General features: G+C 35.6%; 2 protein-coding genes across 2 annotated transcripts; both read left to right on the top strand.

The window, feature by feature from the left end:
* Positions 1-115: 115 nt before the first annotated feature.
* Positions 116-1,865, top strand: LOC127798317 (uncharacterized). The gene is made up of 4 exons (XM_052331810.1): positions 116-736; positions 827-981; positions 1,195-1,255; positions 1,404-1,865. Exons 2-4 carry the CDS (start codon positions 847-849, stop codon positions 1,568-1,570), a joined length of 363 nt encoding a protein of 120 aa, XP_052187770.1. The 5' UTR covers positions 116-736; positions 827-846; the 3' UTR covers positions 1,571-1,865.
* Positions 1,866-22,636: 20,771 nt separating this feature from the next.
* On the top strand, positions 22,637-26,375 carry LOC127796671 (uncharacterized). The gene is made up of 6 exons (XM_052328935.1): positions 22,637-23,077; positions 23,814-23,917; positions 24,050-24,147; positions 24,446-24,639; positions 25,710-25,759; positions 25,961-26,375. The coding sequence occupies exons 1-6, from the start codon at positions 22,744-22,746 to the stop codon at positions 25,985-25,987; spliced, it is 807 nt and encodes a 268-aa protein (XP_052184895.1). The 5' UTR covers positions 22,637-22,743; the 3' UTR covers positions 25,988-26,375.
* Positions 26,376-26,460: the final 85 nt, after the last annotated feature.

Genomic DNA, 26,460 nt, shown 5'->3' with positions numbered 1-26,460 from the left:
TTGATTTACTTGTTTGTGCTCATATGTGTCCATTGTAGTTACATTGATCAATACAGCAATACCATCAACTTCATTTATTTGTTAAGAAGACTAGCTGCAGTATTAGCCCCGTTGTAAAATGGATAACTAGCCCTTTCTGGTTCTCTCTTGTTTGTGCATTATCAGAAGGCTTTAGTTTTCTTTTCAGTGAGCAGTAATGGATGTGACTTTTCTCCATCTGGACGGGTGTAAGGGCTCTGTATTTTTTGACCTCATTTTGCGACTCCAAGAATCCAAACACAAAAACATCCAAACCGCAAGCGCTCGCATCCGTTTGATTTTGTTGTCACTTTAATTTTCTATGTATTCCTTCTCATGTTTCATTTTCAGATTTTTGTTAGATGAAAAGTGAAAACAAAAACAAAAAGTCATTTGGTAACTATTTTCAAATTTTGTATTCTGAACTTTGGGAACAAACACAAATTAAGCATTTTGGCGGACAAAGAAGGATACAGATTCAGCCACTGTTATTCCTCTAACAAGTATAAAGCATTTTTGGGCTGATGGAGATGTGTGCAGAATGAAGATATTGTTTTTAAACAAGAAAAGGAGAAGACGTTGGCCCTACCTGGGTAGGTGACAAAACCAACCCAAATGGTGTGTGCAGCCTCCTAAAAAGCATATATAAATTATATTATATATGTATATGCATGGATGCTGCTGCTGCTGTTTTGGAACTCTCCATTTTGTGCTTTGTGTATGCCTCTCCCTCCTCTCTTGCTTCTGTTCAGCCTTTAATTCCCCGTATAATTCCTATATAAATTGCAAACCAAAATCCTTCTTCCAGGCATCTAATTGAAGCCAACAATGGAGCTCGTAGTTATCACTACACTATGTCTCTGTCTTTCGGCTCTCCTCCCTCTCTGTTCCTCTCAACAATTTGAGGTCCCAGAGGCTCAAGCGCTTCCAAAGAGGCTCAGACTCACTGAAGAGTTGGCGACTGTGAGTACAATTCGCTTCCGATTCCGGCGTTGCCTTACGCAGTCATTAGTCAACACAACAAATTTGTCAATATGTAACGGGAAGGCTAGACCAACAAGCTAAAATTTATATAAAAAACTCTACACATAGTGAAAACGTGAGATAAAAACTTAAATATGTTGTTCTTCTAGTTATGCAGCCTCTTCATCTTGATTTTGGTATAATTTTTTACAGGCAAAAATGAATGGCGATGAAGAGTTGATGCCATACAACCACCAGAAGGCAGATCTCTCACGTGATCATCTCTGACTCTTTCGTGTCACTTATCTAAAAAAAGAACAACTTTGGAAGATGGCAAGGATCACCATAATATCAGCTGTGATTTTAATGATTCTGTTCATTCGTTTAGGTTAAAAGTCACATTATATGTTTGACATGTTCAGGGAAGCATAATGAGGAAGAAAGCAGAGTCCAAGCAAGAGTGGGAACATGGCGAGAGTGGTCGGAGATGGGGGCGGGCTCGTCGGAGTTTTTCACGATGGATTATTCCCACGTCAGAAGACGACGACCCATACACAACAAGAACAAGCGTCTGCGGGCAGGTCCATGAAACATGCATGGGCATGGGTTTAATTTCGTCGCCAGGGAAACTTGTAAAACACAGATTTTGGGGAAAGGGAGCCACTCTGTCGAGTCTAAGGTCGGCCATGGCCGACATTTTGGAGCAAAGCTCCAAAGCCTTTTGCTGCTAACTAGGAACAGCTTGCTCTGCTCTCGATCTTGTATTTTGAAATTATATTATATATATATATATATATAGAGAGAGAGAGAGAGAGAGAGAGAGAGAGAGCATTTTGGAAGCTGATTTTGTTTCTCCGTAAATCGATGCACGAAGTCAAATGAGGGTTCCGTGCCCCGATATTCCGTAATCTCATCTCATCACACAAATTACGGAAAATCATCATGCATGCATGCTCTGCACAGTTAATGTGTGCCCAAATTCATAAGGTTTTATGGATTTTTTCATTCCTGAACTAATTAAAAAAATAACTTTTAAGAATTTTTACTAAAAAAATTCACTATTTATCCCTAAATCAAATTAATTTATATATTTTTTGTCCCTAACTTAACAATCGTTAAAAGATGTGTTAAATTTACCTCATCAACAATACCACATCACCACACACATATATATACACACACACAACACACCCAGCCATAGTAGTCCCCATAGTTGGGCTCCCCGATTGTGGCCATAGGGAAACAGTAGTCGGGCGGCTAGGGTTGGGGAACCAAAGGTTCCCTGCCGGAGGCCATGGTCGCAACCATGGATGCAGGTTGTTGGGGGTCAGGGAATCCCCCAAACCTTGGTTCCCGACCCCCTGTCGTTTTCTTGTATCAAGGAGAATTAGGGGAGTTGTAACGCCCCGCTTTCTCGAGCGCGTTATAATTTGAGACAATTCCGAAAAATAAAATTTTTCTTTCAAACACTAAAGTTAAACTATATCATTTCTCGAATCCGTCTCAGAATTTTCATACATTAATCTCGAAAGATAATCATTATACACATCAAATGCGAAAACAAAGATCGAAACCTGATATCTTAACATTAATCATAAATAAATTCAACATTCCTCAAAACGTTCAGAATTCAAAATAGCAGAACTTAAATACATGGGCTACATAACATACATTTCATTTTTCATGCACCATGTTAAGTGCCATTTCATGCTTCATTTATCCTCGAATCTGCTACAATCTCCACCTGGAACATTTGAATATTCCAGGGGCAAAAACCCAAATTAGATGATGAACCATCTAAGTAAGGGTACATAATGCTATATCATGTGTGTATGTAGTGTCTTTCCTCGTAGGTGTCAACTGCACCCCTCATGCTACCTACCATTTTTGCGGCCACCTTTTTCGAAATCGGGGTGTATGGGTGCACCATTGATAAAGCAACGGTGCCAGTTCGTACTCCATATGGCCTCAATGCGAGTGATCAATGATATCAACGTATATTTATGCATTTCATAGTCATGTCATGTATGCAGTCTACATGATAGGTACATATCAGAGTATGTCAATATGATGAAAACATTTTCGAGGAACATAAATAACTTACAAACCAAGCATTTTCTATAAAACTAACTTTAATTGGGAAGTACCACTTACCTCAATATTTGTGCATTGCCTCGATTTGCGTGTCAATCTCAAAATTCGCACAAATCACTTCAACTTAAGGCTCAAAGCATTCTAATCACCATAATTATTTAAATAAACATTAAAACCTATTTTTTCATAATTTCTGGCATTTTCTTTAATTTTCTTTTTATTTGTTCCTAATTTTCCTCAATAAATCCAAACTAAATATTCTTAAAATATTTTCTCAAATATTCTTCTATGAAAATTTATAAAATAATATTCTTGAATTTCTGAAATTTTCTAGGAAATTTTACTCACCTTAACTTAGCATCTCCGATTTCCTCTGTATGCGTGTCATATCCTTGAAACGCGTGCCCGAACCGTTTTTCTCCTCAAAATCTCCGGGATATTATCGAAACATAATTTCCTATTTTTCTAGAACTTTTGGGATTTTCTGATATTTTTCCCAATTTTCTTTCCTTTCTTTTTTTTTTCTTTTCTTTATTCTTCTTCTCCTATTCACCTTATTCTTCCCTGCTTCCACGAACCAGCTTCTTCTTCCTCTCTCTTTTTCTTTTTCTTTTTCTTTCTTCTCTTCTTCATTTTCTTCTCTTTTTTTCTTTCTTCTTCTTCTTCTTCTTCTTCTCCTCCTTCTCTTTTTTTTTCTTCTTCCGCACCCTACGCACAGCCACTGTGCGCCATCACCGCGGCCACTCGCCGCTGCCAGCCGCCACCGCGGCCTCCTCCAGCTGCCACCAGCCAGCCGCGTCGCCCCTTACCACGATCGGCCTTCTCTACATCGCTTGCTGTCGTGTCCTCCGCCTGCTCGAGCTGCCATGGCCACAGCTTGCGGCCATGGTTGCTGTCCGCCCATTACGACCAGCTTCGACTGCGTCCAGCCATTCTTCTGGCCATCTCTCGAGCTCTAGATCAAGCTCCCATGAGCTAGCTCTCTCACTCTCTCTCCCATAAGCTCTTGGCCATTTGCTCTCTCAAACTCCCTACTTCTCTCACCTGTATTTGCTTGCTATTTATAAGCTCCTTGGTCGCTCCCTCACTGCCATGCCCCTACCTATTTGAGTAGAAGACACTCCAATTTCCATAACGCTTGCAAGTTGAGGAGATTACAAAGGGTGTGGGGGGTTGCATGTAAATCGCTGGAGATTTGCAGGGTATGGGCTATGGATTTGCAGGGAATGGGAGAAAGTTGCAGAGGGCAGACTGTTGCGTGCTGCATATATATAAATATATATGTATAATTATATATTATAATATAATAATAAAAATTACACATTTAACCTCAAATTCCATCTCTATTTCACTAGAATTAAACCTCAAATTAATTCGTATTTCAATACTGAAAATTCAAAATTAATAATTTTAAACTTACTTGATTTGGACAATTTTGCCCCAGTGTCCTCATCGGGTCATCGATTGATCCCAAAACCATTGAAGAGTTGTTCCTTACGTAAAATCAGATCCCCCTAAGGTTCCGTTGATTTTTAGGGAGTCCCTACGACAATTCAGTTTTACAGCCTAAATGACAGTTATATTTTAGCTGTACCGAAAACTGTTCTCGATCCGATTTCTTTTGATACCATAAATTCTATCTTGAAACGCTCATCGAAACCATATAATTTTTCTTAGACAATTTCATTCCGAGGCATTCCCTGCAGTTGATTCGGTACTTATAACTACTATCAATTCAATTTTTCAGTATTCTAAACTTATTAAAGTTACATAGCAATCTTATCTAGACATGAGGTATTACAGGAGTGATGATCTATACAGGAGATCTGAAATGGACAGTTGAAGAAGAAACAAGAGCTAGGTACAACCTGGTTGATCATCTAATTGAAGATATAGGGAGACTACTTTCTGAACACAACAACAACTCAAACACTACAAAAGTTTGGTTAATGGCCATTGCAAACTATCAAACCTACATGAAGTGTCAGATAAAGCAACCTTCCTCGGAGATCCAATGGTCTTTCCAAGATGTTTCTGCTCCATCAGCTGGACTTGGTTTGAGTTTTCAGGCCACAAGGTGAGGAGTAGCCTTAATTATTTTGCTTATACTGTCAGTTTCTTTAATTAATTATATAATTTAATTTCCATACAAATTAAACCACTTTTTTTTCATAACTTGTCTGGTTATACTCCTCTTGGTATACATTTATTTCTGGTTTCTAAAAGCCCTAAAAGATAAATACTAAAGCAAATTTATGGCCTAAGAGGGTGAGGTTGACCGTTTTTATTTTAGAAAAGAAATATAGTTCCACTGAAAGGATGAATAAGTTAACAGAGTTGTTCTTCACGAATACTTGCAGTGCCCATGACTATGGAAATCCATATGAGTTGTAGGAAACAAAGCCTTTTTCCACAAAGAAGGATCAAGGGAGGCTTTCCTTTCTATTCCATAATTAAGGAGAATGGCTGGGGGTTGGGGGACCATGGTTCGGGGGTTCCCCGACCCCCAACAGTCGGAAACCATGGTCGGGGAGCCTAGCCATGGCCCGTGTTGGAGAACCTTGGGTTCCCCGACCCCCAACTTCCCCATGGCCACGGTCGGGGAGCCCAGTTGTGGCGACGACCATGGCTGGGTGTGTTGTGTGTATATATATGTGGTGACATGATGGTGCTAACAAGGATAATAGACGTGACGTTGCAGTGCTGATGAGTCAAATTTAATGTCTCTTTTAACGACTGTTAAGTTATAGACGAAAATTGTATAAATTAATTTGATCCAAGGATGAATAGTGAGCACTTTTTCATATAAGTCCTTAAAGCCATTTTTTTATTAGTTTAGGGACGGAAAAATGCATTAAGCCAATTCATAATTTAACCTTTCTATTTTAAATTTTTTTGGTATGGTAACTTATTTTTTTTGTTATTTTAATTATATTTTTAAATCAATTACACATCTCACTAGTGTGACAATTGACGCATAAGTAATACGTACTTGCTGACAGTGTGACATAAATAAAAACTTACTTCATGACCTAATGAGAGAGCGTCGTGTCACATGTGGTAGAAGGCTGTAAAAATTTAAAAGAAATTTTTGTCTTTAGTGTCTCATCTTTCTCAAGTGTCTCCTCAACTCAACCTTTTTCCTTCGACGACAGCTCCTCAACTCCCCCATTCTTCTCTGGCGTCATCTCCTTAGCTCCCCCATTTTCCTCCGACGTCATGTTCTCAACTCCCCATCTCTCTTCAGTTGCGTCTCTTTCAACGTCTCATCTTTCTCTTCGGCGTCTCCTCACCTCCATTTCTTTCTTTGACGACGTCTCCTCAACTCTCTCTCTCTCTCTCTCTCTCTATCCCTGGTAATGTCTCCTAAGCTCCATTTCTTTCTCCAACGAAGCTACATAGCTCTTACATAGGCAACTAGAACAGTTCAGAGCAGATGATAAGCATCTAAAAAGGAAAATGGAGGAAAATGTCAAAGCCAAAGTTGCTCAGACTCTACACATGACTGATTGTGAAGAATCATCTTATTTCTCGTGCTCAGAATCAAGTGATGGTGTTGCCCACCTTTCCTGCCTTGTTGTCAGCTAGGGGTGTTCAAAAAATTGTTAAACTGTGAAAATCGACCCCACCGCACCGTGTAATTTTTTTAGGGGAACGGTTTAGCATGGTTTGAGAAAACCTCAAATCGTACAATTTGTGATTTGAGAAAAATCGGTTTGGTTAAAAATTGAACTGCTTGAATAGTATAATAATAAAAAAATTTAAAAATATAAAACATTAAAACCCTAACTAGCTAACCTAATATTCCATTTTTCCTCTCTACCCAGCCTTTGTTGTATTAGACTGACGACATCCATTCTTCCCCTTGGCCCTTTTCTTTTAGTCTCTACTTTCTAGTTCTTCAACATTGTCGACACTTCGCCGACTAGATCTCTTGAACCGATGACATCTATTCCTCATTTTGGCCATTTTCTTTCAGAGCCGACCAGATCTCTTAGACTACCTCTTTCATGCTGTTGTCTCTCATTGACGTTTCGATGAAGACGTGTGACGCCCCGTCCCCACTACTGGGTGTCACTGTAACCCATGGTTACGTCAGTAGGTCCGACTCATGAGGCCGGCTATGCCCTATCAACAGGAGGGATAAAATAACGTGGGCGCCCTGGGTGGGGTCCAAGTTTCGTCGCCTCTGGCCATCGAGACTCGAGGTCTGAGACTCATTTGTAGCGGAAAGATACTCGAGTCTCGAATCTGACCTATGCCTGATGAGCAGATTAATAAATTGTAATCATGGTATAACATAATTTACTCACACAAAATACTCATTAAAAGTAACAAGTCCAACTGGGAAATACAACAGCGTTCAGCACAACCACAAAATAATTACACAACAGACACAGATACTAGGACACATTCCTGTCATGGGTTGCCATTCCCATCATTTAGCTGGTCTTCGGCGTACACCACATTCCCTTTACCGGACCCCGAACTATCTGTGCAGTTAGTAGGAATGGAAGGGTGAGTCCTAGGACTCAGTAAAAGTAATATGCAATATAATAAATTATTAAGTATGACATCATAGATAAACATGAAGTACAACATGCATGCAAGCCCGTCCACTGCACCTATCTCAGGTTCTAGGTGGCCCCTAGTGGTTTCCTTTAAGACCCAATCTCGAGACTTCCATGGTCAGAAATCCACAGCCTTATGTCTAGGCACTTCCCCGACATCTTATGCAAGCCATGACAAAAAATAATTTACACACACAAAGCATATTAACCCTTACCTCAAAATATGTGTTGCCTACTGATTCGTTAGTCGTACCGTCAATGCACCCCAAAATCCCTTAACAAAATATTTGAACGTAATGTCAAGAAACTAATTTAGCAACCCATAACTAAATTCTATTGGCTACTATGGTTTAGCCAATTCATTAATTGACTAAATTAGTTAACCAAGTAACTAACTTACTAATTAATTGCTAATTAACTAATTTAGGCAGATTATTTACCTCAAGATGACGAACCCTTCTTTCTGCCTTTGCTTCTCTGCCTTCAATTTGCTTTCACTTCTCCACGACCAACTTCCCTATTTATACTAGATTTCCATGAGCTATTACATAATTTATTTATTTTATAGCCATCATTTGATAACCCACTACAGGTTACATATTCTTTCAATTTTCAAGGCCATCACATAATTTATTTATTCCATAGCCATCAATTGGTAGCCCATTCAAGGATACATTATCATTATTATTCTCTTCAAGTTTCAAGAGCATTTGCATTATATAGTATATTATATAATATTCCTTATGTCAAGTGAACCCACTGAATTCACCCACAGACATGGCCATGCATATACATATTATAAAGCTTACTTGCACACCCACATACCATATACCTCACTGCACACATGCACACATAATTTATTATATAATAAAAATTGCATATAAATTCATAAATTATATTCATACTCTCACTTCAACCTTTCACATTACAATTACATCCTCAATATCAATTTTATTTAGATTAAAATATCAAAATTCTAAGATTAATAATTCAATATTTACTCGATAAAGGTCGATTTCGTCCGTGCGCCTATACGGGATCTTTATTTCACCCGAAAATACTTCAGGGTTACCTTATTGGCAAAATTGAACCACCCCTAGGGTCCCCTCAGCTTCGCAGAGGCCCCTCATACTACCATTCGGTACCAACATCCATTTGGGCTTATACACAAATTATTTATTTTCGATTTGATTGTTTCCAGCATCATTAGCCTCATCTCGAGATGTTCACCAATCTCATGCTCTCTTCCCTGAACATCCAAGTCCCAAGGCATTACCTGCCATCGATTCAACAATTTATAAATTTCCTCAAAATTTCACCTTAAAATCCATATACTAATTATTTCCAAAATCAGGGATGTTACAAGACGTCTTCCACAGTGGGAGATCTCGAGAGGTTTGGGGTCTCGTCGAAGTTTCATCAGAGCTGAAGGTAACTTTTTGAGCCATGTTTCTCTTATCTTTTTTTCGTTATGTTTGATTTATGCAAACATATAGCAAGAGAAATGCAACTCCAATATTGATTTGGTAATAAAATAATCAGTTAGTGTTAAGTATCCTCTTATCTGGATTGCTATTTTCTTTTCATTAAATTTCTTAGTTATTTTCACTTCTATAGGGGTAATTTTTTTTTTATGTGTGAATTGACATTGAGAACTAAGTTTGGTATCATGATTTATTGCCAAAAGCTTTTACTTAATAAAAAAACTAAGTTTTAGGTCATGTTTCATTACTTCTAAGGGAAGGTTGATTTTTGCAATCAAATGTTTTCTACTTTGAAGGTTCATGTAATTCTTGCTTACATTAGTTTATTTGATGTATTAATTTTTTTTCATACAAAATAATGGAACTAAATATAAGTTTAGTTGTCATTCACTCCCTTAGGCCTCTTGGACTATTAATTCATAATTGGTTTATGTTGTCCACTTCAACATTTGTATCCTAAGAACCATGTGCACATGTAAGGAGATGTCATATGGCATCTCTAGTTGTTATAGGACTTAAAAAAGAGGACTGACAAATCATAGGAATTCCTCCCATCCCTTGGGCTCTCATTTCGTTTGCAGTATTTTTCCTTGAGATTTAGATAAATGCCTCTCTCTATAGAATCAATTATTTTAGTGTTGTTGTGTTTGTGTGGTATGTGAATATGTTTTCAATATTGTTGTGATTGTTAGATGAAAAAAGATAGTAACACCAATTCATTTGTGAGAAATCTCAATCAAATGAACAATACCATTGATTAAAGTAGTGGTTCTAAACCTCCAATGCCTCCTAAGTCTAAGGCCAAGGTTGTGAAAAAAAAAAAAAAAAACTTGGACAACTATCTGAAGTATGGATCATTTTACAAAAAATGATGATGACTCTTTTGACCTTAGAGCTGTGTGCAACTATTGTGGTAAAGATTATGCAAGTGATAGCAGAAAAAATGGGACAAGTACTCTTTGAAACCATGTAAACAATTAATGTAAAAAAAATCCTTACAGATTAGAAGATAAGAAGCAAAATATTTTACGTTTTTAAAAGAACAATGATAATGAGGATGAAAGTGTTGTAGGTAGTAATCTTCTAGCTATGAGATTTAGTTAGGCAACTTGTAGGATTGCATGTGCCAAAAAAATTTGTCACTGATGAATTGTCATTTAGGTTTGTGCAGCAAGAAGGTTTTAAATTATTTTGTGGTACTGCATACCTTAAGTTTGTCCATCTTCACGCACTACAATTGCTAGGGATATAATTAGTTTTTACAAAGATGAGAATAAAAAGTTGAAGTCATTTTTTGTTAAGAATTCACAAAGAGTCTCCCTACGCATAGACTTCCATTCAAAATGTGAATTATATGGTGCTTACAACTCATTTTATTGATTTTAAATGAAAAATGTAAAAAAGAATCTTGAACTTTTGTCAAATTTCAAATCATAAGGGAGAGATAATTAGTAAAGCAATTGAGGCATGTTTGAACCAATGGAATTTTGAGAAGGTTTTCACAATCACAGTTGGCAATGTTGCTTCTAACAATGGGGTTATTACACATATGAAGAAAATATTGCAGATTTAGAAGAATGCTATTTGTGATAGGGAATTCTTTCATGTGAGGTGTTCAACTCATATTCTAAACTTAGTAGTAGGTGATGGCTTAAAGGAATTGGACTTCTCTCTTATGGTTGTACGTAATGTAGTTAGATATGTTAGAGTTTCTCCTTCAAGATTGGCAAGATTCAAAAGTTGTGTGAAGAATACTTGTAAAGAAGAAAATGCTCTTGTGTGCTTGGATGTGCCAACAAGATGGAACTTTATTTATTTAATGTTGGAGCATGCACTGAGATTTGTTGATACTTTTAAATTATTGGAAAAAGAGGATTTTTTCTATTTGTAATATTTTTGTGAAGAGGATAAAAATGGCAAAAATGCCTATTGTGCCACCAAATTCTAAAGACTGGAAGAATTGTGTAACATTCTGTAAGTTCTTGAAGACTTTTTATAATGCTACCCTTAAGTTTAGTGCTTCTTTGAATGTTACTGCAAATAATTATTTTCATGAAATTTGTAATGTGCTTGGGAGACTAATCAAATGGAGTTCATCTTACGAATCAATCTTGAAAGATATGGCATCTAGCATGAAGATAAAATTTGATAAGTATTGGGGCAACATTAAAAAAAGAATATGCTTCTTTATGCAGCGATTGTGCTTGATCCTAGGTACAAGAAGAAATATGTGGCATTTTGTTTGCGCACACTTTATTTTGAAGATGAAGTTAAAACCATAATGGATTTTATCAAGAGCACTTTAAGGAAGTTGTTGCATTTTTATGCAGTAAATGACTCAAATTGACAATCACCAGAACATAAACAGGGTAGGATAACTTCTGAACAAAAGTTTTCAATAGTGGATTCTGATGATGATGATGTTGTTAACATGTTTGAATATGATTTTGAGAAAGAATGTATTGAAGATAATGCTTTTGAAATGAAAAATGAGCTTAAAATGTACCTAGCTGAACCTAATGAGGATATAAGAAATAAGACTTTTCATATATTGGCATGATGGAAGGTAACTTCATAAAAGTACCATATCCTATCACAGATTGCTCGAGATGTTCTTACCATCCAAGTATTAATAGTAACTTTCGAGTTAGCTTTTAGCACTGGAGATAGGGTGCTTGATTGCTTTCGAAGTTCATTGAGTCCATCTATGGTAGAAGGTTTGATTTGTTGCCAAAATTGGTTGAGAGCCACGTCTTTACCATTGGATATGACCTCAGTATTAGAAGAGCATGTTACTTATGAATCAGTTGAATCTAGTAATTTTTTTATTTACTTCTCAAACGTATTTATTATTTTATTTGTATTAACTTAACATTTTAATTTTCTAACTTTACTGTTTCCTTTAATATTACATATAAGTCCACTATGACAACATATATTGTAAACCTTGATTAGTGATGAAGTTGCAGTATGCTTGCTTGACCATGAATTATGTTGTGGACTTCTGTGTTATTTTTATATTATTATGGACATGTGGTTGTATTGTAGACTTTGAACTTTTAAGCTAGGTTGTACGGAAACAGAAATGAGAGACGTTTCCGATAGGAAACGGAAACGCGGAAACGCGGAAACGGTATTTTTCCAAAAAGGTAGGAAACGGAAACTCGGGGTAAACTGTAAATTTTAAAAATATAAGGGTTTTTTTTTATAAATATAATTTTTAATATAAAAAAATAAAAAAATTCAAATATAAACAATAAACATAACTTAAACACCCAACACACAGAACAAAATAACAACTTTTCAAATACGAGCATTTCTCTTACTGTAAGGTTTCTAATTAAAGCATCAACCAATTCTTAACTGCATATATCAAAATTACATACAAAACTCACTTAAATTAAATATATAGAACAGAATTGCCAACCCTGTAATTGCACATACAACACTGTAATTGCATACAAAACTCATTTAAATTAAATATACACAACTATACAAGCCATTAGCCACCACTGTAATTGCACATACAAGCCACAAAGAGGGAAGCAGCCAAGGAGATTACTTACAAGAGGGAAGCAACCAGGGAACGCCGAGTAGATGGCGACGGGTGCGACGAAACAGAAAACAGCGCTACGGCGAGGGTGACGACGGTGAAGGCAACGAGGAAGATGACGAAGGCGACGACGAAGACGGCTAAGGCGACGAAGCGAGGGGCTGAAGGAGACGGCGAGGAGCACCGAAATGAACCAGAGGCGAGTGCGACGAAGAGGATGGCAGAGAGAGCGACGAAACAACCAAACCGGAAGCAGGTTGCGGCGAGGGTGAGGGCGATCGAACTCAGAACTGGAAGAAGAAGAAGGAGAAGAAGAGGAGGAGAAGAAAAACTTAGGGATTTAGGGCTTTTTTTCAAGCAACGGCCCGCTGGAAGCAATTGAAACACGTTTTCAGAAAAAAATTTTAATTACAGAAACGTCCCATAAGTTTATAAAAATTACACAAACGGCCCGAAAATGTTTCGGGCCGTTTTTAACCGTTTTCAAAACGAAAAACGGTTCGGAAACGCCGAAACGACGCCTCCGAGCCGTTTCCGTGCTTCATAGCTTTTAAGTTCACATTTTTGATTGGATTGTAACTGTTAGTTCTTGAAAACGTGAACAAGGATAAAAACAAGTAGAAATGAAAAATCAAGTACACACAAGATTTATAGTGGTTCGGCACTTGCCTACTCCACTACCTTCAAGTTTACCCACTTGAAGGATTTGCAAACCACAATCACTTTTACTAGAGATCAATGACACCAAGGGTTTTACCACGGTTTATCCTAAAACCTTACACACTGAGTTTTTATTGGCTCAACTCAAACCTTACAACAAGATAAATAACACTTATCTTTTACAACCCAACAATTTGAATGTAATTATAACACCTTACCAAATAGTTATAACAAACATATTGGTATGGAGTGAGGAGAGCTTGAAGGAATGAGAGCTTTGGATTTGGCGAGCTTCTCCTGTTTGTACCACAATGCACACCAAGGAATGATTGAAAGGAACTTCTTTAAGAGTTCGATAGAAGAGATTTGTTCACTTGTGCTTGTGGCAAAAATCTCTTGTAGATGTGTAAAATTGTGTATGCTAGGGAGAGAGAGTTTTCTTATCTTCAAAGAGTTGATATATATAACAAACGGATAGACTTTTGGCTAATTATAATCGTTAGAGACAAGATAAGAAAGTAGGTTTCGAAATATACTTATCAGGTTTTGAAACAACATATTTTTACATAGAAGTTTCGAAACATACATAACATGTTTCGAAACATACAGCCTTTACAGTTGGATATACACCAAGAGACAAAATGAGTGAAAGACTTCTCTTTAAAAAACAAAATGATTTGGTTTTATTATCCACTTAAAACATATCTGAATTTTGAACATCAGGGTATAGGTATAATTTAAAAAATAGACTTTTAAAATAGCTTTTCAAATAAAATGCAAAGGCATGACAGATTTTTGAAATTCTTCTAACAGAGTTAGATGTTTCGAAATATGAAAAATAGGTTTCGAAACATACTTTACAAACATGTTTCAAAACATGTTGAACAAGGATACACTGCTGACAGAGATTTCGAAATATACTAAATAGATTTCGAAATATAAGCTTAGATTTCAAATAGATTTCGAAATACATCATATAGATTAAGCAAAATTTGAAACCTTTTCAATATACATCTCGAAACAAGTTTAGAAACATGTCAGACTGATGTTTCGGAACATGGAAACTATGTTTCGAAACATGATGCCTAAAATTGAATTTATTCAAACATATTAAAGAGCATTTCGAATATGTATAGAAATATTACGAAACATGATATGATAAAAATTGGATTTTTAAAACATTTGACCTTTAGCGCCAAAACACTAATTATGCATGTTTCGAAATATGAAAAACTTATTTCGAAATATGAGATTTTCATATAGTTTTTCATCAAACACATTTTCTCATATACTAAAAAAAATATGATACAACAGTAACTTATTTAACTTTGAACTCCATGGCTTTAAATAATTGGTTATGATTGGTGTTTGGATAGTTAATAGTTAATGGGCTCCAACAAGATATCGTAAGAATTTGAAAAGTGTGATTTTATGCATTGAATTTATTATTTTACTATAATAGTTAATAGTTGATTGGTGTTTGGATAGTTAATATCATTGATTTTATGCATTGATTTCTTCTTGCTTGCGTTTGGTTAATTGCATTACTGAATTGGAGTAGAGGTATTAACATCTTAGGTATTGCATTATTGAATTGTGCTTGATAAATTTAATTTATCACAAGCCTTTCACACTCTGCTAGCTAGTTTCTAGTTTTATTTTAAATGATATTCATTGTGGAAGCTATTGCATGTTTTGGACAAACTGTGGAAATCGCACCAGATTACATTGCATTTTGCGGTGTGGTCTAGTGAGATTTTCACAGACCAAACCAGATTGCATGGTTTGGAATAACAAAAAAATAGCACATGCGATTTGGCATATTAAAAATGGCTTAAACCGTCCAAATCGCATCGTGAACACCCTTATCGTCGGTTACTTCTTGTCTTGCCACACCACCCACCCAACCTTGTTGTCAAGCCCCATATTCGTTACTCTCTTACCCTTTTTGTTTTAACTTATTTTCTTCTTCATCCTCTGCATTCCAATCATTGCCGGCCACTAAAGGAAGAAGTTATGGTGGAGATGGTGGTCAACAATGAGGATTTATTGGAAATGGGTTATAGATGATAGTGGGATAATTTGGTTATTTTAGCATGTGTATATTTCACACTCTAACTCAATTCTGGCGAGATATGTAATTAACTCAAAAATGCATAGTTTATGGGTGTACTCAAAATAATAAAAAAAATTGGATTGTCACATAAAAAAAATAAAAGTATAGAGATTAAATTATAGATTTGACTATTAATTAATTTATTGTTAAAATTATTAATTTCATTTTTTTAATTTTAAAGTTAATAGTAAAATTGAACTTAACTAACCGAATTTTGTGAGTAATTTAACATCTAAATTTAATTAATCGGATTTTACAAAATAATTGAAACTAATTAAAATAATCAATTTTTTTATCATTATAACTAATACACTACAGTTTACCCTGAGTGTACACATCAAATGCAAAATTTGAGTTTTGAGTTGGCACAAGAGACTCGAATAGTTATATTTATATTTGTTGGAGATTTTAAAATAATTAAATTTTATTTGAAACCATGCATGGTTATATAAATTTTAGTAGGCATATAAGATATTTTAGTAAATGTAATTATTATCCACTTAACCATTAACTTAGTGATATTTGTGTTAGTGTTATGTGCTCTAATGCCAAATTTAGATAGTGTTTAGTGGGTTTGTAATAAATAAATTTATTATATTTTTGTATATATTAATAAAAGACAAGTTTATCTTCATTCATAAACTCTCCAGTTTGTTCTATGAATGAGTTCTTAAATATCCTATATTGTGAGTCTTATTCTTAAGGTGTTAAGAATATGAGACAATGTTCTCTAGTGATAGGACTTCTTAAATTATTCCTGATCTATAGATTAATTGTATCGGAACTCTAATTAGTCGAGTATGGACTGACATATAGTTTATTACCTTAATCAATATGAGTTACTGATGGTAAGGATGGTAAATCACATACTATATGACATGGGGATGTCTTTAGTAAACTAGTAGGTAGTTGTTGGAGAACAACATATTGAATGTGATACAGATGACTAACCACATGACATCGTAGATAAGGCTTAATGCATTTTTTTCGTTCCTAGACTAATAAAAAAAATGACTTTAAGGAGTTATACTAAAAAGTGCTCACTATTCATCCTTGGATCAAATTAATTTATACACTTTTCGTCCCTAACTTAATAGTCATTAAAAGAGAGATTAAATTTGCCACATCAGCACTACCATGTCACCACACACACGCACACACATATATATATGTATAAATATACATATATATATATCTATACACACACAACACACCCAGTCATGGCCGCCGCCACAGTTGGGCTCCCCGATCGCGGCCATAGGGAGGTTGGGTTCCCCGACCCAACCGTGCTAGGTCCGGGAACCCAGTGGTCGGGCAGCTGAGGGTCGGTTCCCGCCAAGGGCCATGGCCGCAGCCATGGCTGGGCTCCCCGACCATGGACATCGACTATTGGGGGTCGGAGAACCCCCGAACCTTGGTTCCCAACCCCTAACTGTTCTCTTGCATCAAGGGGAATTAGGGGAGTGATGATCTATACGGGAGATCTGAAATGGACAGTTGAAGAAGAAACAGGAGCCGAGTACAACCTGGTTGATCATCTAATTGAAGATATTGTTAGAACAGGAGGTGCTATGGCACACACCAAGAGGGGGGTGAATTGGTTATTTTAAAAACTTAATTGAACTTGAAAAGCTTTTTAACACAAAATGAGGTTTTATGAAATAAAACGTGAAGTATATAAAAGTGACAGATGAAAGTTTACAAAAAATAAATATGTGAACCAAGTGAGGAAAAATGAAATGCTTGGAAAGATAAATAGATCAAAGAGCACAAGCACAAGAAACACAAGGATTTATAGTGGTTCGGCTTAACCCAAGCCCAATCCACTACCTTAGCTCCTCACTAAGGATTTTTCAAACCATCCACTAAAACCCCCTACTTAAACCAAGTAGGTCCTCTAGTCCAAGACTAGGAATTACAACCTCTTGCTTATACAAGCAAGCCCTCTAGCACCTAGCTAGGAATTAGAGCCACTTGCTTTAACGAGCAAGTCTTCTAGCACAAAGGTAGGAAAATAAGAGTGATACAAATGTAAACAAGATGCTAAGAGTTGGCACTCTTAGTTACAAGTTCTCTCACAATAAAAAACAAGGCTTGAATGAATTAATACAAGTTAAAATCAAAGCCTTGAAGAGAGAAAAAAATTGAAGCACAATCACTGTAAATACAAACGAGAGTAACAGTAAGATCAAATTAATTCATTCTCGTCCATTGGCCTTCTCTTGATCATCCATGACATGTATATATAAGTGCCTCACAAAGTTGAAGAGAAATATAGCCGTTTGGAGCCATTGGGATTTGAAAAAATAGCCGTTGGAAGCTTTCTGCGAAACACATAGTCGACAGAGAAAATAGGTTAGTCGACTATTTTATCAAATAAAACTAGCCATAGTCGACAGACAGAAAAGCATAGTCGACAGACAGAAAAGCATAGTCGACTATCTTATAACACAAAAATCTCATAGTTGACAGATCCTTTTACATAGTCGACAAATAAAAAATTATAAAGAAAATTTTAAAATTCATGAACAAACATAGTCGACAGATGAAATAGCATAGTCGACTATCTTTTCACAATAGTCGACAGACGCAAAAATAGTCGACAGACTGAACAAGCATAGTCGACTATCCTTATGCATAGTCGATAGCACTAAACAACATAGTCGACTATTTTCTTGGAAAATCTGGAAACTTAACAGATAACATGTAGAAGCACACTTGATTAATAGAAAATATCACCACATATTTATATTTCTTTAGTTTAAGTAAATGTCCTCATTTTGTTTAATTTATATTTTACCTTCCATTTACTTTAATACATAAATGTAAATAAGAAAGTACCCCCATTTGGATTCAATAAAAATATCTAAAAAATCAAAATCCATAAGAATAAAAAAGTAGAATTTGGATTTTAGTAGGAACTTAGGATTTTGCGATTTTACCACCTCCAAGATATACACTTTCTATTTCTTGAAAAATTCGTTAAAAATCATTTTATCACTAATGAATGTTAGCTATTGAATTACCGGGAGTTAGTTTTCTAAAAAAGAAACATTTTCATATATGTCTCCTTATAAGGTGTTAGTTTTCCAGACTTAGAAAAATTTTGAAGCGTTATCAAAACGAATTTCAAGACATGATGCATGAACTAAAGGATTTTTTCATACGATTAAGTTTCAAACCAAAACTTTTCATGCATGCTTCAAAATATGAAATCTTATTCTGAAGAATGAGATTAACATAAATGATTTTTCATACTTAAGATTGAATTTTCATCAAACACATTTATGTTTAAGTTGGTCTTTTGCCTTAGAACAATTTTAGCTCTATGTTGACCAATGACTTCAAAGCTAATTTGAAAATCATTTTAGGAGATTCTTTTAAGACTAAAAACTTGACTTTACAAATCTCTAACTAAAATAGAAAATCATAAATCTTTTTGGTTTTCATTTTAACAATGCACTTGAAATTGATTTTTGTTGAAAACCACCACCTTGATTCATGACTTAGGTGTTAGAACAGTAGGTTCTATGGCACACACCAAGAGGGGGGTGAATTGGTTATTTTAAAAACTTGATTTAAAACTTTGAAATCTTTTTGATTGAAAGTAAAAATTCAATGCAAGTGAGGATAATGAAATGCTAGCAATGATAAATATATCAAAGTACACAAGCATAAGAAAACACAAGGATTTATAGTGATTCGGCTTAACCAAGCCTAATCCACTACCTTAGCTCCTCACTAAGGATTTTTCAAACCATCTACTAAAACCCCCTACTTAAACCAAGTAGGTCCTCCAGTCCAAGACTAGGAGATACAACCTCTTGCTCATACAAGCAAGCCCTCTAGCACCTAGCTAGGAAAAATAGCCACTTGCTTCAACGAGCAAGTCTTCTAGCACAAAGCTAGGAAAAATTTAGAAATATAGAATATGAGAGAATCTAAGAGATGAATCTCTTAGTTACAATGTCTCTCAAGATTAAACAAGACTTAATTGAATGAATTTACAATGATAGAACAAAGCCTTGGAGAGAAAATACAACAGTGAAAGCGCAAAGATTGTAAGCTTCGAGTAAAAATGATTTGAACTCTTTAGATCAACTCGTTCCCATCCATTAGCCTTCTCTTGATCATCCATGACTTGTATTTATAAGCTTCCCAAGAGATTGAAGAGAAATGTAGCCGTTTTTGACCGTTGGAGTTGAAAAACTAGCCGTTGGAAGCTTTTTGTAAAAGATATAGTCGACAGAAGAAAATGCATAGTTGACTATTTTTACAAATAAAACAAAACATAGTCGACAGACAAAAACGCATAGTCGACTATCTTATAACAAAAATCCCATAGTCGACAGATACATATGTATAGTCGACTATTGCAAAAATGTGAAGAAAAATTTAAATTTTATGAACAAAAATAGTCGACAGATGAAAAGCCATAGTCGACTATCCTTACTTGATAGTCGACAGATACAAAAATAGTCGACATAAGGCTTAAATAGTCGACAGATCAAATCAGCATAGTCGACTATCCTTATACATAGTCGACAGAACTAAACAACATAGTCGACTATCTTCTTGGAAAATCTGGAAACTTAACATGTTAAGTAAATGTCCTCATTTTGTTTAATTTATATTTTACCTTCCATTTACTTTAATACATAAATGTAAATAAGAAAGTACCCCCCATTTGGATTCAATAAAAATATCTAAAAAATCAAAATCCATAAAAATAAAAAAGTAGAATTTAGATTTTAGTAGGAACTTAGGATTTTGCGATTTTACCACCTCCAAGATATACACTTTCTATTTCTTGAAAAATTCGTTAAAAATCATTTTATCACTAATGAATGTTAGCTATTGAATTACCGGGAGTTAGTTTTCTAAAAAGGAAACATTTTCATATATGTCTCCTTATAAGGTGCTAGTCTTCCAGACTTAGAAAAAATATTGAAACGTTATCAAAATGAGTTTCAAAATATGATGCATGAACTAAAGGATTTTTCATACAATTAAGTTTCAAGCCAAAACCTTTCATGCACGTTTCAAAATATGAAAGCTTATTTTGAAGTATGAGATTAACATAAATGATTTTTCATACTTAAGATTGGATTTTCATCAAACACATATATGTTAAAGATGGTCTTTTGCCTTAGAACAATTTTAGCTCTATGTTGACCAACGACTTCAAAGCTAATTTAAAAATCATTTTAGGAGATTCTTTTAAGACTAAATATTCGACTTTGCAAATCTCCAACTAATATAGAAAATGATAAATCTTTTTGCTTTTCATTTTAACAAAGCATTTGAAATTGATTTTTGTTGAAAACCATAGACTTGACTCATGACTTAGGGATAAAATAAGGTATTATTTTTCATCATCAAAACTAAACACAAGGGTAGAACATCATTAGGGATTTAATAAAATATGTTTTTCATCATCAAAAACTAAGCACAAGGGTAGAACATCATATATATATATGGTGACGTGACAGTGCTGACAAGGATAATAGGCGTGACGTGACAGTGTTGACGAGGCAAAGCTAACGCCTCTTTTAACAACTGTTAAGTTATGGACGAAAAGTGTACAAATTAATTTGATTCAGGAATGAATAGTGAGCACTTTTTTACGAGAAGTCCTTAAATCCATTTTTTGATTAGTTCAGGGATGAAAAAAATGCATTAAGCCTTGTGGATAATGGTCATTCGTTTAATTGTGATAGTGTAGCTGATCTTTAGATTTGAACTGACACGACTGTCTTATGTATCGGTGTGTAGAATTTGCTAATGCGCTGAACCATCCAACTGCGAGGTGGGGACGTTCATGTATGTGGTTCCATATTACTAGTATATGGAGACAAGTATTCAAGGATCTGTCACTTTTGACGTTATTGATGAGGTGAACATCATACGTAGTCTATTGTTAGTGTGACATGACAGTCCTTGGCGAAGATAGATTGATTATTAGAAAATACGTTTCTTAAGGTATTATCTAGTCATGCTGATAAGATTTGACATATAGTTACTGAGTTTGTGAGTTTATCATTCTAAGACTCTTACTGAGTCTGGACGTTAGGTGACAGAAGGATTATAATACACGATAATCATCAATTATAATAGATTCATTTGAAGTTAGACTTCATTGTCTTCTATATTGTCTTGGACCATTGCTAGGTGTTTCACATGACCTATAAGATTATCACCAAGATATGGAGATATTCCTATGATGCGTCAAAGAGTTTTGGCCAGTGCAAAACGGGTTTTAGTGTTATCTGTTTGTTAGTGGATAGTGAATCTAGAAAATCGTACACCACATAATGTTGTGTTTGATATCGACACTATGCACACATTGTGTCTCAAATATATCATTAAGTGTTAATGACGGTGGCGTGCCAATTGTTGATATTTCAAAGCGTTGAGAGTCGATTACCTCGGTAATTGACTAGCCAATGGACGAGAGTCGACTCCTAGTGCCGCCTCAGCCCTCTCTAGTACGCTCCATGTGGTGCGAAATTGGGTGGGGAAGTGGAGGTGACCAAACAATCTTTTGGACGAAAAAATTGGAGATTACAAAGGCTATAATTTTGCTTTTGCTTCCTTTGCTTTTTTTGTTTTCTATTGCTCTGCTTTAGAAAATTAATTGTATATGAGTATCACGTGGGAAATTGACTCACGAGTATTGGTGATACAGAATCATTTGACTAGCATAGGAAGAAACAAGGTCAGGCCTGAGGGTAGGTGACCAAGGCGACACCTAAGGTCCCCCAACCATAGAAGACTCTCCAAAAATTAAGTTTGAGTTTTGAATATATATTTTAAATATATAATAAATACGTATTAAATATATAATTTATATCAATTCTATTTGAGTTTAGTTGATAGAATGGTGGGTTGTAAATCAAAAGTTTCTTAGGTTACTAGTTCAGGTTACTCCACCAGATCAAACTCACAACCCATTAGATTGATATTGATATATCACTTGTTTGATCACTAAATCTATACTCTGAGAGCCATAAATGTTTTTATCTTGAGATGTCCTCTCTTAGGTCCGATAGCTCAATCTATACTTTTATCTTAATTTAATTAGGAGATGATTTGAGTAGAAAAAGCAAATCCGTGATTGACGGCGGAAAAAGAAAACAGAAGTCACGGGCGGGTGGCCTTAACTTACCCTCTACTCCTGCCACAAGTCTCCACACGACAGAGAGTCCAAGCACTGGGTAGTCGGTGCAAGGAGGGAAGAAGCAGCAAAGAACCAAATCCATCCCATTCATCGAATTCGACGCGATGGACATATGGCAAAAGGCCAAGATTTTCGCCGAAGAAGCGGCGAAGCGAACCCAAACTATCGCGTCCCCGGCTATGATCGCCGAAGTCTTCTCGGAGACCGCCAAGAAGTCCATGGAGTTGGCCGCCGAGGCCTCGAAGAAGGCCGAGGGGATCAGGGCCGTCGCTGATCAAGGCATCAAGTCCCTCGCCGATCAACTCCCCTCGACGCTCTCGCTTGTCGCCTCCGACTCGCATTCGCCCTCCGAGCTGGAGAAGTTCGGCGTCACCGACGATCTCATAGTCTTCGTCAAGGGACTCACCCTGTCCACATTCCACAATTTCCCCATTTCAGGTTTCTCGAATCTCTCAGCACCTTTTCGCTCCTAGTGCTTCGATAATCTTAGGGTTGATCTATAAGAATTTATATGCTAGCTCATCAGAATAGTTGATGCAATTTTTGCATTTGTTTTACTAAGTATCCGTCGAAAGTATAAAATTAATTGCAGGAATCTAGGTCTTCATTTTCTACTAAATTTAAGAGTATGCCCTCTGGTAGTTCATTTCTAGTTCAAATGGACCTAGGAATAATTATTTTAGTCACTTCTGCGGACTAAGCTAGAAATATATGGTCTAAATTTTCTTTATAAGTTTTGTATTTATGTTTATATTTGTAATTTTAGTGATACTTTTCTTGGATAATTTCAGAATTTGAAAATTGGCCGGTGGAAAGCAAGTAAGCATACAGAGGGAAAAGAAATTGAATTTTAGTTCTGTAGTTTGGAAGATAACTTAGAAATGCGGATGTTTCTGCATTTTTATTATAACTTTCATGTGTGAGGATAAATTCAGGAAATGTTGTTATAACTCATTTGATATAACGTTGCTACTCTAAGGACTTCCGTTATTGCAGTCTCTAAATATTTATTTGCAAATGTAGGGTAACTTCTTATGCTTTTCAAAGGGACCATGCTTGATGGAGTAATTGCCATTCTTATTTTCACAACAAAGCTGTTGCTATGAGTTTTGAGATCTCTTGACATGTTCTTTACTCAATGTACTTTCTGTAAACTTGTTTGCTTCTTGTGCAGATGGTGTACCGGTATCTGATGATGTGCAAACTGTCTCAAATGTTCGGCAAGATCTCACAGAGTGGCAGCAAAGACATGCTTCACTTGTTCTTGATTCTGTGAAGGTAAATTGTGTTTGTTGTTATTGCCAACTTTTTTTAAGTTATCAGAAGTTCCATGTTTTTTCTAGATGTGTGAGAAGAATTGGTGAATTTAATTCTCTCTTTTCATACTGTTCTTTTATTTTACTGTTTCAGGAAATTTCAAAATTAAGATATGAGCTATGCCCACGCCATATGAAAGATAGGAGGTTCTGGAGAATATATTTTACACTTGTGAGCACCCATGTAGCTCCGTAAGTTACTAATTTAAGGAGCTCTTAACATATTCAATATCTGAAACCCTTTTTGTTAAGAGTACTGCTGACAAACTCTGCACCCATTAGTTTGTATGCAGAATTTTAATACTGAATCCTTTTTAAGCTTATCTTTTAACATTATAACTAAATTTATTTCAAATTCTAATTTAACTAAATTGTAGGTATATTTATTTATCTTTATAATGAGTCAGGCTTTATGGGCTTTGTATCTTCATGACAAGAAAAGAACAGGCTCCTGTTTTAGGATTCACTTGTCTTTATCTGTTTCAATCAGGTATGAGAAGAAGTATATGGAGGAGATTGAGCTAACCAAAGAGCAAACTGAAAATGATACAGTCAAGAAAACTGATGACCCCCATGCACCAGTAACGAAGACTACCAACAAGAATGGCATTACTTCAACTTCATCAGCTGAACAGGACATAGATACATTCCTTCTGGGTGATCTTGACAGTGATGTTGGTCCAGGTAAATTGTTTTATCAATATGTTGTGCAGTTGCATGTTGTCTTGTGACCTGCAGAACTTTTACTTAGGCAAATCCAACTGTCTTAATAACTAACTAGATAAGTCATATACCTAAAAACCCATTCATGATGATCATCTACCAATCATTTGGTGGATTGGCATTCTTACTAATAAATAGGTGAAATTCTGTTGGTAGTATTATCTGTTAAAGTGAACGAAATTGTGCATAATGTCTATTGTAAACCCTCCAAAACAAAATACCTATGTTGGATAAAAGAGAAGACATTTTTGGTGGTTCCCCACCCCAGCCAAGTGCCAACAAGAGAAAAAGGCACAAACAAGGGCAGGGCATGTATCATTGGCCATCTGGCTACTCTCACCACAGAACATATATTTATAGGCATCTCCAAGCACAGAAAGAGTGGATTATTATATTCTTACCAGACAATTACACATTGTACTATCTTTTATCTGCTGTTCTTGCATATATCCTTTCATTAGTAATAAATGCAGATATATATATGGCACACCATGTTCATTGTTAACAGTATTATATGATTTTGTAATTTTTAGAACCTGTGGAGCTATTTGTATTTCACTAATTTCTCATTTGAATGACAGACTAAATACCTCTCTTGAAATTTAGTGCATTCAATACTGCTGTTAGTGACGTTCACTTTCATTGGTCTATGCATAAATCTGATTAAAATTTGTTTTAGATTAATGTGAAGCATGGTTGAATTTTTTTTTTTTTATGGGAAGAAATTGCATGCCTCCTCCCTTTTGTGGGGTTGTAGCTTTCTAGAATGTTGCCTGTACTGCCCTAGGTAAATGTGGCAGTACTTTTTTCTTTTTGGTGGCTAGAATATGGACAGATTCAGTTCTGCTTGAACAAGTCAATAATGCATCTGAAATTTGCAGCTAGGATTCCCTCTAGTTTTCTGCACTAAGCAAGTTCATACATCTAGAACTGTAAAATTTAGTTTGTAGATTGGCATAGATAATTTTCTTCTTAATGGTTTCAATTGGAGTGATATTGACTTCAAACTTGTTTGTTTCATGTGTACTCAGATGATGGCAATGAACCTTTTGATGATGATTTTGACAAGATTGACAATTCGGTAAGCCTAAATAACCTTCTGTTTTTTCATTTCCTTTACTTTTCTCACATACCATCCTTTCGTTTAAACTTTCCATCGATTTCACTAAAGAATTATGGGAGGTAATTCCTGAATAGTCACTAACATGGAAAATGCTATCCGAAAGAGGAAAAATATATGGAATAGTTCCAGAGTTGTTTGAAGGTTTGCTTTCACTTGCAGGATGTTGAAGATGAAAAGCAGTTGTAGAAGACAGATTTTGCATTGACCTTGAGTGTCAGATGGAACCATGCTTCACCGTTACATGGGTTGGTCATTATAGAGCAAAGTTGCAGTTTAACTGCGTTGGGGGTGTTGAAAACTTGTTGGCCCTCGGTTTAAGGTGGTTTGTCACGAGGAACCATGCTATGCAAGTGTAATTGCTAATTTTCTTCCAATGCTTTATATTGTAATTTAATGGGCCATCCTGCCTGTTTCTTGAAACCAGAACGTATTATCTTTTTCTTTGTATAGTTTGTTTTAATTCATTTTAAGACAATTCTGCTTGAGCAGAATCAAAGGGATCTTCATATTTGATGCGTACGCATGTATTTTCCAAGTTAATACTGATGATGCCATACGTGCTTGATGTGTACTATCTCATTAAGTTGATGCATCACTTACTGTAAAAACAATACATGAAGCTTTACCGTCCTTTCAATTGTTTGTTATGCTGTGAGAGG

Source organism: Diospyros lotus, chromosome 3 (assembly GCF_014633365.1).
Source record: "Diospyros lotus cultivar Yz01 chromosome 3, ASM1463336v1, whole genome shotgun sequence".
Classification (NCBI taxonomy): domain Eukaryota; kingdom Viridiplantae; phylum Streptophyta; class Magnoliopsida; order Ericales; family Ebenaceae; genus Diospyros; species Diospyros lotus.
Note: the sequence above shows the minus strand (reverse complement) of the source record. Positions and strands in the feature narration are given on the sequence as shown.